The sequence below is a fragment of the Haplochromis burtoni genome, unplaced genomic scaffold (genome assembly GCF_018398535.1).
Source record: "Haplochromis burtoni strain Fernald_Lab_line unplaced genomic scaffold, NCSU_Asbu1 Contig_563, whole genome shotgun sequence".
NCBI lineage: Eukaryota > Metazoa > Chordata > Actinopteri > Cichliformes > Cichlidae > Haplochromis > Haplochromis burtoni.
Genome location: NW_024582924.1, coordinates 127,336 through 143,290, shown reverse-complemented (window position 1 = coordinate 143,290; position 15,955 = coordinate 127,336). Strand labels below are relative to the sequence as shown.

Genomic DNA, 15,955 nt, shown 5'->3' with positions numbered 1-15,955 from the left:
GTGTGTGTGTGTGTGTGTAATATACACATATGTGTATACTGTATACACATATGTGTATATTATGTATACAGTATACATAATATACACATGTGTATAGGTGTGTATACGTGTGTGTGTGTGTATACACGTATGTATATGTATGTAAGTGTGTATATTATTTTATTTCAATACATTTATTCCAGAAATAAATGTATTAACTTTTCTAGAAAGCCTCCATCACGCGAAATACAAAAACTGATAATATATAGCGGGCAAAAGCTTTTAGGAAAGTCTTCCCTGTGATGGTCGCGTTGACAACGTATCCACCAATCACCGATGAGGGTGTCCCCCTCCCTCATACCGGCTGATCCAATCGCAACCAATAGAATTGTAATTCTGCTGCACAGTTTGATGACGACATCGGAACTGTCGTTTGAATGTTTTTGTGTGTGTGTGTGTTTGATGATAGGACAGAAACAACAATTGGTGCTTCTGCCTTACATTAGCCTTTAATTCGATTTATATTCCGCTTTAGTAACGCTGACTCAGGCGGTAAGTTTTAAGAAGCGGTAAACGCTTTCAGGTTTTGTTTTTAGGGAGTAGCAGCCAACACTTGGAAGATAACCGCTATCTGGGCGTTTTAAAGCCGTATTTCTATTGCAGTTAGCAGCTATCAAGGAAAGGAAAGCGTTCATTTGTGACGGCTACCTAAAGCTTTCCTCAGGCAGAGTTTCCCTGAATACGAACATCATCAGTGTAGTTGAGGCTAAGCTTAGTTTAAAGAGCTCCACCTTTATTAAAACACAAAATAAAGTTAGTCTAAGGTCCATGAGTTAGCCTTCTGGAGGAGAAAGGTGATGTCTGAGGTCAGGGATAAGCTGCAGGAAGGCGAGGCAGGTGTACGCGGTGAGCAGCCATTTCCTGACCAGGTGAGGAGCACTGAAGCCACCAGGCCTGACCTGCATGGGTGAGCCTCACACAGTCAGCTGGGTTTTCATGTGGCACAGTGTCATGAAGAAAATAATTAATCTGTGTTTATCTAATCTTCTCAGTCTGCTGACCACCAGCCACTCATCCTCAGCAGATATCAGCCCCTCACCTTCAGCTGAGTCCAGTGGCTTGTTGTCCTTGCCATGGGAGATATTAACCCACATTGTCTCATATCTTCCTGTTCACTTTGTAGTCAACGTGCTGCCAAAGGTTTGTTTGAAAGCCTTTTTTACGGTTGATTATTTTTGTAAAGACAACATTTGATGGGCTCCCCGGGATCTTTAAAGATGAGTTTTAACACCTCTGTATATGTCAATAAAGACCTGGTTTGACAACCATTAGAATGGGCACTGTGTTTTTCGAAGGGTATCCCTAGTAAGCTGCATGGGCAGAGATCACCCTCGCAAACTTCTGGAAGCAGCCCTGAAATATGGCAGAAACTGCTCAGGTCAACAAAGAGAAACAAAAATTACCCATAGCAGGCGTCCAAAAGGGGGGGGAAAGGGTTAAAGATGAATGAGGAAAATACAGATGTTTGGCACATGGCCACATTTGTCTCATGCAGATGTTTAAATGTTCTTCAATGCCTTCCCCTTCGTGTTTCAGGTCTGCCATGCGCTGAGTAACGTGGGGCAGGACAGAACCTCCTGGCAGCTCCGAGCACAGAGGTTGGTGGGATTGAGAGCTGCTTTTCCAGTGGGGCCAAGGGAGGACTTTGACTGGCCTGGTGCCTGCCTGCAGATGGAACAGCTCATAACCTGCTGGTCGGGTGAAGTTGAGCATGTAGCCAGACAAAACCAGGAGGATGAGGAGAGAAGGGAGCAAGCGATGCCTCAGGATGGGGAGCCTGGTGAGGGAGGCCAGGATGATGGTGGAGAGGGTCAGGTCGGAGTGGCAGTGGCAGTGCAGGAGGTTGCTTATGGTGCGGATGAGGCAATGGAGGTGTCAGTGGAAGGTGACGAGGGTGAAATGCAGCACGTCTTAGGTGGGGACCAAGTAGCGAGATTGAGAGAAGAGCTTGAAGACAGACTAGAGGGTGATGCTGCAGCACTAATGGAAGAAGAAATGGACCACAGAAGGGTTTTTATTGCCAACGAGGGCCGAGACGCAGTTCTTAATCACCAAGAAGACTTGCCAGACCACAGGAATCTGGGTAATGGGCAACATGTAGAGGCAAGAAGTCCAAGCCCACCACCAGCGCTGGAATGCATTACCCTGCCTACAGGCCACATTGCCCATGTAAACTCGGTCCTCCTTCTTGGGGGAGAGGGGAAGGTCTGTGCCACAGCTTCCAGAGACTGGAACGTAAAGCTCTGGGATCTGGAGCTGGGCTCGCTGCTGCAGACGATGGGACGGCAGGGTGATTTTAGCAGCCATCGAGGCTGGGTCTGGTGCCTGGCATCTCAAGGACCTCTGCTGGCCTCAGGGGGCTTTGACAGCACTGTGAGGCTGTGGGACCTGCAGGCAGGAGGTGCAGATAGGGCCCTCATCAGGACCGGGGCTGCTGTTCTCTGCTTGTCCTGTCAGCCCGACATGTTGCTGGCTGGTACATTTGACAAGCGGGTCAGCATGTATGACACCAGAGGTGAGAGGGATTTATATGAAGCTTGTTTTGCTGTGTAGAAAGTGCACATGAGAGTCAAGAGTTTAGTAAATACAAAGCAGTTATATAGACAAATGACTTGCTGAGGTGGGTTCTGTCTGTTTTTGTCCACAGCTGCTGCACCACTGGTGAAAAGCATCCGTATGCACAGTAACGCCGTAATGTGCCTCTGTGCAGATGACAAATACATCATCTCAGGGAGCAAAGACTGCACTGTGGCTGTCTATGACCGCAGAGCGGGCAAAGGCTTGAAGAGACTTCGGGTAGATTTCTTGAAGAGCTTGTGTTTTTGTAAACATACTCATATCCATCTTTACACCAAGCCACTAACTCCACCCACCCCACCACTTTACAGCTGAGCTCCTACCTGCTGTCCATGAGCTACAGTGGCTGTGAGGTATGGGCAGGAGACAACGGCGGCATGCTCCACTCCTTTTCCATGCAGGCGGGGACCTTAAAGCCTGTCTCTCAGTTTGATGTGGGGCACACAGCTCTGATCACCGGCATCCACAGATCCCCCGGTAGCCTCTACACCTGTTCATCTGATTGCACCGTCAAGGTGAGACAATTCTTCGTTACCTTAAGCTGCTGGAACTTTGCTACTGAATGTCTTGAAAGTCTTGAATTGTAATTTTTCCGCCTGCGCTACAGGTTCATATACCATGCGCGCCTCCAAGGACGTTAAGCACCCTGCACTATCAAACTGGAGTCCATGGGGTGAGTGCTGTGCAGTCAGTCAACACTTTGTTTATATAGCAACTTTTTTATACAACTTCGTAGCTCAGAATGGTTTACAGAACAACAACATGTGCAAAAAAAAATCAACAACCCAGCAAACACACACCGTATAAAACTTGTCAGGAAGCCAATGCAGAGACTTTAAAACTGGTTTTATATTTGCTCTCTTTCTGGTTTTGGTTAGGATCTGTCAGTTTTGCAGTAGCTGAAGGGGTTGCTATAGTTTCCTTTAGGGAGGTCATACTCTGATCAAGGATGACACATTTTGAACTGTTTTGGAGGGATTCAATGTTAGTGATCGCAAAAGTACTGACAGTTCTCTCTTTCTGGGCATCAGTGATGATATTTTAACTTTATTAATGTGGGCTTCTTTTCATCGTTCATGTGTCTTCTCTCTCCCTCTTGTTTCTCTCACTGCACTGTGTGAAAACTTTCAGCTGAGCGTGGAGGCCGGAGTCCTCGCTATAGCGTCCGGTGACGTCAGGGTGCAAGTGTGGAGGCCTCGAAAATGAAGTGGAAGCAACTACATGGTAACAATGAAAACAGGAACCCTGGTCTTTGTTGTGTTGTTCTGTGTCTCTATACAAATCAACAAAGGTAAATAAAGAAGCTGCCGTTGCCTGGAAGGCTGGCTACATCAACAGTCATGTAAGTGCTGAGTAAACAGACAAACACAGAAGGGAAGAAATGACGACAGATGATGACCAATCAGGTTATTTTTAATTTTTAAGTGAACTACTTTGAAATGACTGCTTTCAGTTGTTTAATTTAGTTGTAAATATGTGGTGGAAGATATTTCAGGTATTTTAGTCTTGTCACAAACCCTCACATTATATTTTTATTTTTTTTTATTTCTATCTTGTTTAATCCACTGAAAAGATTTTTCTATGGAAGGAAAAGCAAATGTTTATTTTCATTGTTTACCCCAAAAATGTTCATTTTGTGCCAAAACTTACTGAATCACTCTTAAGGACACTTTAAGTGTTCAAACAGCACTGAAACCACAGACATGTAAATGTTTGTAATTATAATACCTTTATTGAATCTCATATGTAAACTGGCATTATACAAGAATAATTACTTAAACATTTCATGTACAGTAAACTAATTATTGCTCTGTGACAAACTGATTGTATTTCTATAGCTATTTAATTGAATACAGTCAGGAAAGTGTTATTATTTGTGTCCATATGCTGTGTGTGTTTTTACTATTGACCAAAAATCCATTTACAAACATGCTGAGAGACTGTTTCCACAGAAGACAGCATTAAAAGTTCTAAAAATCAAGTGTGTGGATTCTTTCGTGATTTTCCAGATGAGAACATGTAGTATCTTTTACACAGTACATGTTCGTGGTTGCGTTCTCGGACAGAGGTTTTCCTCACAGCGCCGTCTGGGAGCTGTCAAAGAATCAAACAGGTCTTCTTATCTTTGAAGGGATTGGATGAAGCAGCTATGCCGGTAAGCAGGGGGTCACTGCGCCTGTGCTCCTGACAGTACTGGACTAAATCTGCTGCTGTCAGAGAGATCTGCAGGGGCAGAGAGTTGACTGGATTTTAGACACAAGTATGAAAAACTGTTGGACAGTGAGCATGGGAAGTTTTTATAAAAAATACATATATATATTCAGTACTTTGGCAATTTAGCAATTAAAGTATAAAATGATAGTCATGTGTGATACTAAAAATTAATATTGATCCAATACCAGCTAAATACAGATACCGATACCTTTAACTTATGTCGGCAGCTTATGTCGGGAGGCCAGTGTGTCATAAATTCAACCAGATGAATCATACATTTTCAAATTCTGAACACATCTTAATGAACACTGAAATGACCATTTCAGATTTCTATGTATTTTGTAACTGTTTTTGGGAGACCTGGGATGTAAATGTGTATGTGTCTAAAGCACTCTGAATCTGCTTCTGTTGTTTAAATGTGCCGCAGGCTTTAAATAAAATTGATGTGACAATAAACACAAAAAGATTAAGACATTATTCATAGTGCATGTTTAAATTATAGGTTTTTTTTAACCCCCCCCCCCCCCCACACACACAAAAGTATTAATTTAATACAATTGAGTGATCTACATACTGAACGTAGAGGATGGAAACAAATACCGACCATATCATGCTTAGTCTCAATCCAATACCGATACCAGCATTGGTATCAATACAATTAATTTTTATATCAATCTGCCCACCTCTATAAAGCAAATTAGCAGATGATTTAGATTCTTACCCACCTTGAATCTCTCCATGCTTGCCTCTACCCGAAGTTGATCCACTAGTTTTTGTGCCTGAATAACACTGCTGCTGCTGCTGCACATCTTTCCTGACATTGTCTTGGGAGCAAAAACAGAAAAACAACAAAAACATACTCCTATGACACCAAAGTTAGCAGCAGAAAAATGAGTTACACCAGTCACTTACCTGATCTAAACAGCTCAGGTTATACAGGAGCATCTGCTCAGAGATGCTCCTGGCTTTCCCTTTTGACCTGTACCCTCCTGTTTGTTGTTTTTTAATTCGCTGTTGGGGCCAGTTCAAAGACTGTGATAGAAAAGGTCAGACAACACAGTGGTGGAAATGTCATAAACATCACATCTCTTCACAGGCACTGCTGGAGGCTGTGCTTCAGAGATGTGGTCTGCCCTTAAACCAAGATTATGCACTTTGACAGAAGATTTTATGTTATATTATATTTAGGATTTTCTCTAATCCACACAGTGTCAACAGTATACATACAGGCCCAATATGTACATACACTCATTTAAATCTTTTAACAAGTAGCGCTGAGGGTTCTATAATGTCTTATGACTTGAAATAGTCAAGGCCTGTTAATTTCTCATTAGTGATCATGATTGACTGCAACTGGTGGGTGTAGCATAAAAAGGATTTGCGATTAGCTCTCACTGGACTGACCGACACTCAAAACAATGGGAAAGTTCACGGAATTCTGTAGAGATCTAAGAAGGGGTGGAAAAAAATCTAAAATTTTACTATTTGTCTATCTGCGGAAGATGTGAAAGAAAAACACCGTGAAGACCACAAAGGTAGAGTAGCTAAAAAAAAAAAGGGCAACCTGGCAGTAATGCAACAGTTTTGGATGCAAGCTGCCGTTAAACTTGACTGAAGAAGAAGAAGAAAAGGGCAACCTGGATCACATTTGTCCCTTTTCACTTTCCGTAGAAGTAGCTCGTTTCTCACAGGCGATCCATGCGACGTTTAGGGGAATACAAATCTTCAATATTTGTTTTTTTGCGCGTAGTGACAGCCGTTTATTGCTCAGCCTTCTTCATCACCTGACGCCTCTTCAAGAACAGGTATGTCTTCATTTCTCTTTTAGATGTTAAGTCGCGATTCAAGCTAGTTTGACTCAGAGTTAGCTTCTAGCTAACGTCTATCACATGGATTTTGTATGTTTTCATTGATGTTGTAGCACCTGCTAAACGCCATATGCTCTTTTAATAAAGGCTAGTCCCTATACAAAGACATTTATTCCAAAAATAAGTGGAATTTTACATCTAAACATAGGGTTTTTAAAGTTTAGATATTTTGTGGCTGTGAAATCGATGTTAGTTTTTTGTTTAAAGCTGATCAAAACCCATGTGATGGCCAGAAGTCGCATTTACATTTAAAATATTCATCTGCTTACTCTCACATTAGCATGTGTTGTCACGAAAAGTCACCAGATATGTAATCCTCAAACAAAGTATTAGAATATCCTGATAAATCAATGCCCAGTCACCTCTCACGACAGTGTTGGTATTCATAAAATCAGACAGCTGATTTTTATAAGCTCGCAATATGTTTATGTGAAGTCTTAACAAGTAAAGTTACAGCATAGTTGAGTAAACTGTGCAGTATGTCTCTGTGCAGCAGATCTATAGCAATGTAACTGCAGTACAGTGCTGTGGTAATAAATATACATAGTTGTTTTTTTTTGTTGCACGCCTCAAAAACTTATTAAAGTAATTTTCCTCCACTTCAACTACGGTATGAAATTAAAGAGATTTTGAGCCACCAGAGACGAGAATATACAACAGACCTGCTATCTGCTCATTTCCAGCTCCATGTTTTTACTTATGGGCTTTACTAGAGTATCTTTATGTAAATAACAGTTAAAATAATCATTTTTTTATCTTGTACCTGGCCTCCAATGCTTCCCTAAAAACCTGCTTTCTTCTGATTGGCTGCCCTCGGAAACAGAAGGTTTCAATAGCAGATGGGAGGAGCTGTTGTTCACAGAGCCAGAGCTGACCAAATTAATTAATCTTGGGAAGTGCACTGCGGTGGTGAGTTCTCAGAACCTGCTCTTTGAGCAAAAACAATGACAACATCACGGAACGTAAGTTTGGATAACATCATAGAAAGCTCACGGCTCTCCAACGGGAGATTGAGAGACCAGTGTTGGACTGTTAGAACAGCTTTGAAATTCATATGAGTTGTTCGCACTAAAGTAAAAACCACATCACTTCATGCGGAGACCCCTTCGGCGCCAGCTGCGGCCTCAAGGCTGGAGCTGAACAAAACACCCTGATAACACTGTGTTTAGACTGTTCCCCCCCATTCCATGCAAGGCCACCTGGGTTGGCTGGAAGACTGTTTACTTAGCCTGGCAGGGCGAAGGACACTGTCTCAGCTGAACTCTGGACGCACACACACACACACACACACACACACACCCCTCCTACCACAGACGCACAACACCCACAACACACACACACACACATACACTGATATGCACACACTGATCCCCCCTCCCTTTCCAAACGCCTTCGATGCTTGTGCCCTACCGGGGAAGATGGCAGTCGACTGGACCAGCGCAGACATGCTGCAGGACCGGATGCGCTGTCTACACCGGCTCTCTCTTACCCTTTACCCGCCCCTGTTGCTTGTCTTGTGTTTCTATGGTGTATTGATAGTCATGTGCTTTTTGTGCTGAGGTGTTTTTTCTGTTATCAAACTGTTCTCCCACTAGGAGCTCAGTCTGAGTGGAGTTTTTTTTCTCCTCCTCTTACCTCATGTTATGTATTTTCGTTGTTTTTTTCCTATCAGCCTACCTTTCTGACATGTCTCCCCAATGTGATGTTTGTGTAAAGTTGGTCAGAAGGTTCCTTTGTAAGTGCGCATGCGCCATTAGCGTGCTGCCTGCTGTAACCCTAATTTCCTTCGGGATTAATAAAGTATTCTGATTAAGACATCCTCCCTCACTGGCATCATTCAGAGGCCCAAAAAGAAATAGCAGAAACAAAGCAGTCTATAGTCTCCACTTCTGGTTCACACGGATTACTTTTACATATGTTGACCTTACTATGAGGTTTTTAGCACTGTAATGAATGATGAATATAAAATCAGGAAAACTTCAGGAGGTGCACTTTAAAGGAATCTGCAGGATGGACATCCACCTTAGAAACATGCTGCTAGCCTTTCCAGGAATTCAGTTACTCAAATTTTTACTAGGAATCCACTAACTTTAGTTTCTTTACATGCAAACACTCCAGTAACCAAATGTTTCAGGAAAATGTTCTTCCCAACATTTGCACATTCAAATGAATCTCATCCTGAATAAGCTGGATCTGCAAGTGTGTGTTTTATTTATTTATTTATTTATTTATTTATTTATTTAACCTAAAATATGCTGAAAACCTCCAAGAAGGCCCATCTCTGTGGAAATCTCAAAGAGCCTCTGTTTGGTGATTGTCTTTTGCAGAAAAGATGGCAGACCAGGCCCCCTCAGTTGCTATGGAGGCTGTCCTGAAGCCTAGCTGCGATCTCCCCGAGGACATGCCGAAAATCAGAGGTTACGACTTCAACCAGGGAGTCGATCTCCATGCAGTGCTGAAGTCCTACCTCACCACGGGCTTCCAGGCCAGCAGCTTAGCCCTGGCTATCCAGGAGATCAACACCATGGTGAGAGGAATGCCTTTGAGGGGGTTATTAACTTTCAGTAAACGACTACAAGGTGTCTTGGCCCACACGTTCTCCTGTCTTATAGTAGTTTTGGTTTTGCTTGCCCAGGTTATGCTATGTGGATCTTTTGGCATTTCTTCTTCCACTGCAGTACAAGAGGAGTCCTATTGATGGAAATCATAGGGATCATATTGATATGAATATGTCACTATTTTAAAAAAACAAAACAAAGAACCCTAAAAGCTTTTAACTTCCTGGAGTCTTGCTCCACTGATACTGAGAGACTTTTACTCGCCCTCCTCATTCAAAAAACTTATCAGTCACTCCAGACTGGGCACATGTGTCACACCCACAATCCAACCTGACTTTTCTACTGCGTTATGTTTACCTCAAAACTTGGAGATGGAGTGTAAAATTACAAATTTGTTGACTTTGATGAAGTTGACATTGAGCCAGCGGTGGTTTTGGAGCCAGCTGCTCGACGCTGTTGTGTTTGGCCTCACTTGTAAGGTGTGGTTGTTGCCACAGTGATCCACGTTGTATGTTTGCAATATCTATTTATCTGTTGCTCAGCAATGATTTTGACCATCACAGATCGAGAAGCGTCTTGAACCAGTGGAGGAAGGGGAAGGAAATGAGTCGGAAACCCCAAAGTCAGGCTGCACCATCTTCCTGGGGTACACCTCCAACCTCATCAGCTCCGGAGTCAGAGAAAGCATCCGCTATTTGGCGCAGCACAAAATGGTACAAAATGACACGTCTTATGTAACGATCCACATAAGCTCTAAATCAGTCACCCGGTTTCTCAGAATCTGTTCCTCTGCGTCAGGTGGATGTTATTGTAACCACAGCAGGAGGCGTGGAGGAGGATTTGATCAAGTGCCTGGCTCACACCTACCTGGGAGACTTCAGCCTCCCTGGCAAGGAGCTCCGCCTGAGAGGCATCAACAGGTTTGTTAGCGCTGCTGTGTTTTATCTGTAAGCTAACATGTAAAATAAAAATATTAATAGTAAAATATAAAACTGTTTGTCGTGGCCACCCTTCAGCTTCTGTTTTAGCTCATCCCCCTGGCTTTCTTCTGTTTGACTTCCCCTTTTGAAACTTTTTTTAAACAGTGTAGATGAACAGCATATAAGGCAAAGCAATAATAGGTCCACTTTAAAGAAAACATGCTTATTCGCCTTAGAATCAATGCCACTGCACAGAGAGGAAGCAGTGCCAGTAAACTAAATGGATTGGACTGGTGCTTATATAATGCATGATATAATCCCACCTTTCCACAAGCCTCATTCACCCACACACACACATACACACACACACATTCATACAGTCCTTTTATCGATGCCTAAGCACTAATATCTACCAATCACACACTCACACTCTGATCACCCCAATGGATGCACTGAAGGCAACTCGGGCTACAGTTTCTTACCCAAGGACACAGTGTTTGACCTCATAGTCGTGGACAAGTTTCTTATTCTTTATGCTTTCATCACAAATGGCACATGTTGTGTTGGTGCAAGGATTTGACAGGCAGGTGCTGATCTGTGACCTTGGTTCACATAGGAAAAACCTGCTGATGTATTGATTTTGTCCTTGTCCGTCTCCCTCTGTCTTCACTGGCTGTAGAATTGGTAATCTGGTGGTGCCCAACGATAACTACTGTAAATTTGAAGACTGGCTGATGCCCATCCTGGACCAGATGTTGCTGGAGCAGAACACAGAGGTGAGTCTCTCCCTGCACCCCAAAGCCTAATGCAACAATAGTTGTTAGTCTTATGCACTTTTAGGTTTAATATGTAATATACAACTTTATAAAGAATTAGGAATAATAAGAAGTTTCTGCGATTCCAGGGCACCCGCTGGACTCCCTCCAAAATGATCCACCGACTTGGAAAGGAGATAAATAATACAGAGTCTGTCTACTACTGGGCATACAAGGTGGTTATGCACCTCGTATTCTCACTTGCTTTGCTTACTTTGAACTGTCTGTGCTGTTTGGTGGCTAAATGTGCTGTTGTGTTGCGTTTCAGAATAACATCCCGGTGTTCAGCCCCGCTCTGACAGACGGCTCTCTGGGCGACATGATCTACTTCCACTCGTATAAGAACCCCGGCTTGATTCTGGACATCGTAGAAGGTTTGTAGCAGCGCCGATGTTGCTGGCTAAAACGCAGGTTTTTAGTCGTTTCGTGTTGCTAATGCGCACTTTATTTTCAGATATTCGCAGGTTGAACAGCCAGGCAGTTTTCGCCAAGAGGACTGGGATGATCATCCTGGGAGGGGGGCTGGTCAAACATCATATATCCAATGCAAATCTTATGGTAACTAAATTCTTTTTTCTTTAGCTTGAACTTTTCTCACTTCTGAAAAAGTTTGATAAATTAGGTTATACCTAAGAGGTTCTACTTGAGTACAAATCTGAGGAACGTGGGCTGTCTGAGTATTTCCACTGTAGCTGCTTTAACAGTTACAGCCTGCAGTTACTTCACAGATTCACTGTGATTTTCTACCTGTAAGTTGCTGTGACAATTTCATAAGAAATTGTTCTTATTTCGAGAAATGTTAACAAGTGTAAACGAGTAAAGCAAACTTCCTCACAAACCTAATCAGAATCCTGTTTTGACACTCTCTCTTTCCTGCCAGAGAAATGGAGCGGACTACGTGGTGTATGTGAACACGGGGCAGGAGTTTGATGGCTCCGACTCCGGGGCCAGACCGGACGAGGCTGTATCTTGGGGCAAGATCAGAACAGATGCCAAACCTGTTAAGGTGATGATAAATGTCAACTTTACCTCCTGTTTTTACGTCAGATGGTCTTTATCCACATCAGATTTTGAGATGTCTTTGGGGTATTTTTTTGGTGGTTTTTTTTTTTTTTTTTTTTTTTTTTTTTTTTTATGCACACAAGTCTAAGGGTGTCAGTTTCAGAGGTGTTTTAAGAACTCAAAACGCCTTAGTTTGATTTAAGAGTGCGGTACATAACACCCATACGCTTGCTGTACTGGACACATCAGCTCCATGCACTTATGGGATCATTCAGGCATCACGGAGATGTTGGGTTAGGGCAGACCTTCCCAAAGTGTGGGGCCCATGGCAGGGGGGGCGCGGTATGAAAGGGGGGGGGGAGAGAAACAAAACGGGCGCCTACAGAAACGCAAAGCAGGAGATGAAGCATCGCTGAATAAGTTTCCAAACCAACTTCATTCTAAGCCAAAGACTAGAAAATATGGTGGAAGCATACGTTTTTCTTGTAAAACAAAGGGGGGCCTAGCAAAAAAAGTTTGGGAACCACTGGGTTAGAGTTGGTTGGTTAGCAGGGTTGAGATCGTATAACTGCAGGCCAGACTGATCCAAACATTTCTGTTTTCATGACTACTGAGTAATGTCTGAGAAGCTAAGCTAGTATATTAAATTACTGGGTTTTTACCTGTAGCTGTCAAAGGTTGATGGGGTATTATCAGGGGGTTTGTGAACACGGGATTTTCAAATTCATACTGTAATTGCAGTAAGTTTGGATCTTAGTGACCTGAACCTCAAGGTCAGAGCTCGTATTTTCTGAAAATCACCTTGAATTTTTACATTTACACCATAGGTGCTATTAAGAGGCTGGGGGGAGGTACTGGGAGCCACCAGTATTTAAATTTTTAATTCTTTTTTTTTTTTTTTGTCATGCTTAATATAGAGTCACGGACACTTTATTAGATAAGCCTTGGTTCTGCTGGTTTGGACCCCTTTTACCTTCAAAACTGTTAATTCTCCAAGGTGCTGGAAACTATCCTCACAGATTTTGATCCATATTGACAGGATAGCATCACACATTTCTGCAGATTTGTCGGCTTTCTGACGAGACTTTGCTGTTTCACCACATCCCAAAGCTGTTCCGTTGGTTTGAGATCTGGTGACTGTGGTCTGGTGATTTGAGTACAGTGAACTCATTGTCCTGTTCCGAAAACCAGTTTGAGATCACTCTCTTGTATGTAAATCCCAGTAGTTCAGCAGTGTATGAATAGATGTGCATATTGAAGTGGCCGGTGAGTTTTTAATAACAAAGAATTTCTCTCTGTTTGATCTGAGCGACTTGCGTTTTTATTGCTTTCATTGTTCCATGTTTGGAGAGTTCCTTCTTTTCCAGTGAAATCTGTTTTAGGGGCATTCAAAATGTTTAGATATATTTTCATACTGGACCAGGAATGGCAGCGAGGTAACAAAGCAGAGCAACAGATTCTTCGCACACAACGAAGGAACGAGAACAAGTCAAACAGACCGGGGGAAAATGGTGTCAATGGTGGTGCAACTAGGAGATGTGTTCCTCATTTTGGCCTCAAGGTGGCAGCGTCTGCACAGTGTTTGTACTCAGAGTGCATCCAAGGCACTGAAAAGCATAACTAGGAAAACTGTCTGGTTTCACTTTAGTGAAAAACAATAATACAGCATCATTGTTTAAAAATATGATTTTTATCATAATAGAAAAGTGATCAGCGGCTCTGTTCTTGGTTCTCAGGTGTACGCCGATGCCTCTCTGGTCTTCCCTCTGATTGTGGCCGAGACCTTCGCTCAACACGTCGACAAGCTGGCCGCCGGCAAGAAAACGGATTAATTGGCTGCTCTGTTTAAAAACGACTGTCTTTGCTCCTCTGGTTTACGCCTTTTGTTTGTCAAATTGAACACTTCAGCCTGATCCTGGGTCAGCTTCAAGACCGTGTACTGTCATACATACAGTGCTGTAACTGAACGACTTCTTGAATGGGAAACGGTGGTGATGCTTTCCTGTTTTAATGCTTTCCAGTATTTACTTGTTTGAACAAGTACAGCATTTCTATTTCTTACTGTTCAGAAAGCTGAAATGTCATAGATATCATGCTAATGCATGCACCAAAGAGACTATTATGTCTATAATGTAACTGGTTTTAGTGTGTGTGTGTGTGTGTGTGTGTGTGTGTGTGTGTGTGTGTGTGTGTGTGTGTGTGTGTGTGTGTGTGTGTGTGTGTGTGTGTGTGGATAGTTTTAATTTATTTCATTTTAGTTGTGGCGTCACACATACACCGCTCGATAATTCTTATTTTCTATTATATTAAGCAAACCTTTACTTTCTCGTCATGGTTACAGGATGAAAGATGTCCCTGTATGTCTTAATAAACCATGAAATCATCAGTTCTGTCTCTGTTTTAAAATAGGTTTATTGCACTTTTACAGAGACTTTGTGCAGTAGTCCTGTGAGAAAAGGCTGCAGAGGACCTGTCATATGACACTAAATTTCACATGACTCGATCCTTGTTGCATAAAAAGTTTGCAGAAAGAGTTTGAAGTGGCTCAGGAGCATTTCATCCAGGAACACAGAGGTGGCTATTAAGCATTGATTAGAGGTCACTTTATTAGGTACTTAAGCAATAAATGAATAAAGAAGCTCTGATTGTTAAACTTTCACATTTACATCTCTGTAAAGGCACAGATCTGAATTACTTTCCTCGTGTTTACAAGATTGACTTGAAACAATTCAAACTTACATTTGCATACCTCTGAATAGAAGATATTCTGATATCCGAAACCTTTGTGACCTCGGGGCTAAAACGCATAATTAAAACCTCCATTAAAGTGAGGGAAGCGAATATTAACGGTGTCATTAAAGCTGTCTTTATGGCAACAATACTCCATTTATAGCCTGCGGGGCCAAATCGGGCATGCCATAGTGTGCCAGCTGGCCCGCAGACTATTTTCTAATTTACTTAATATTAATAATTTAAAAGGTTTTTAGCTCTGTTTGATGCACAGACTCTCTAAAATGTAACTATTCACACCTGAAGAACAGCTGTTTGAATGCAGTAAAATATGCAGTTATAGGCCTGGCGTCAGTGGCCTTTTATGACCTTATAGACCTTTAAATGCTTAACAATTTATTTTCCTGATAAATATGATTGGCCCCTGGCCTGCTGTAATATTCCTTAACAGTTGTGGTGGGTTGTGTGAGACTAGAGCAGTGCTTTTAATCAAATAAACCTTCAACTTTATGACCCTCCCCCCTTTTTTGTAGTTATGAGATTCAAAAATCCTTCATCAAACTGTTTCCAAACTGAGCAAATAAAACAAATTCTGCGCTTTGTTGCTTCGGGCAGAATTTAAGGTTTCAAGGAGAGGAAAAAAAAAACAAAAAACAAAGAAAATTGAAATCTGGCTCGACTTGCTCAGCGAGCGGCAAATGCTTGAATAAAGTCTGTTGAGCGAGTCTAATGGCTTTGATGCGGCTTGCGAGATCCTACCTTCAAATCCCTCAAGCGGCACGTGCACGTGGGGTTGTTTTCTCACGCGCATGCAGATGCAGCACAGTTTTCTTCCACCCGTTGGAGGTGGGACTCCCTGGCCCCTTTTCTTTGTGCCGTCAGCCGAATAAGCTGCGTAATCAAGTATCAAGGATAAAGACGTTTCCCTTCGAAATACATCAGTTTACTACTGTGGGAATGGATATTTCCTGCAGCTAATCAGTGCTCTCACATCCTCTGCACAGAGCTGCTTTTACAGCAGGATGTGTGTAACATGTTCGCTGAAGCTATTTTAAAATTATTTATTTATATTATGGAGTTGTTAAAGTGTCAGTACTTTTAATGTGTTTGTGACCTTTTAATTTTTGGAGCTGAAGAAGTGGACTTGGACACGGGGTAAGGTCAGCTTTCCCAAAAACCTCAGCTCCATATGCTCTCAGAAACACACGCACACACATTAACTGGGTGTTCCT

General features: G+C 42.4%; 3 protein-coding genes across 3 annotated transcripts; 2 read left to right on the top strand and 1 right to left on the bottom strand.

The window, feature by feature from the left end:
- The first annotated feature begins 288 nt into the window (after window positions 1-288).
- Window positions 289-4,571, top strand: fbxw9 (F-box and WD repeat domain containing 9). The gene is made up of 7 exons (XM_005947926.3): window positions 289-946; window positions 1,032-1,179; window positions 1,576-2,554; window positions 2,687-2,835; window positions 2,928-3,131; window positions 3,224-3,289; window positions 3,748-4,571. Exons 1-7 carry the CDS (start codon window positions 837-839, stop codon window positions 3,820-3,822), a joined length of 1,731 nt encoding a protein of 576 aa, XP_005947988.2. The 5' UTR covers window positions 289-836; the 3' UTR covers window positions 3,823-4,571.
- On the bottom strand, window positions 4,328-6,442 carry LOC102309504 (guanine nucleotide-binding protein G(I)/G(S)/G(O) subunit gamma-7). The gene is made up of 3 exons (XM_005947927.3): window positions 5,743-6,442; window positions 5,556-5,654; window positions 4,328-4,839 (listed from the first exon to the last, which is right to left on the bottom strand). The coding sequence occupies exons 1-3, from the start codon at window positions 5,773-5,775 to the stop codon at window positions 4,714-4,716; spliced, it is 258 nt and encodes an 85-aa protein (XP_005947989.1). The 5' UTR covers window positions 5,776-6,442; the 3' UTR covers window positions 4,328-4,713.
- Window positions 6,396-14,379, top strand: dhps (deoxyhypusine synthase; the record flags this gene model as incomplete). The annotated part of the gene is given in 10 exon segments (XM_005947925.2): window positions 6,396-6,635; window positions 9,026-9,225; window positions 9,820-9,969; window positions 10,055-10,176; window positions 10,856-10,952; window positions 11,081-11,167; window positions 11,260-11,365; window positions 11,446-11,549; window positions 11,872-11,997; window positions 13,730-14,379. Coding segments are annotated over 9 exon segments (1,083 nt in total). The 3' UTR covers window positions 13,826-14,379.
- Between the last annotated feature and the right edge of the window lie 1,576 nt (window positions 14,380-15,955).

Bases quoted from the DNA above. Each gene is read 5' to 3' on its own strand.
- fbxw9 (XM_005947926.3), top strand. From the start codon at position 837: ATGTCTGAGGTCAGGGATAAGCTGCAGGAAGGCGAGGCAGGTGTACGC. The intron at 2,555-2,686 runs GTGAGAGGGATT...TTTTGTCCACAG, and splicing joins CAGCATGTATGACACCAGAG to CTGCTGCACCACTGGTGAAA. The intron at 2,836-2,927 runs GTAGATTTCTTG...ACCACTTTACAG, and splicing joins AAGGCTTGAAGAGACTTCGG to CTGAGCTCCTACCTGCTGTC.
- LOC102309504 (XM_005947927.3), bottom strand. From the start codon at position 5,775: ATGCTCCTGTATAACCTGAGCTGTTTAGATCAG. The intron at 5,655-5,742 runs GTAAGTGACTGG...TTTGCTCCCAAG, and splicing joins ACCTGAGCTGTTTAGATCAG to ACAATGTCAGGAAAGATGTG. The intron at 4,840-5,555 runs GTGGGTAAGAAT...CTGCCCCTGCAG, and splicing joins CAAGCATGGAGAGATTCAAG to ATCTCTCTGACAGCAGCAGA.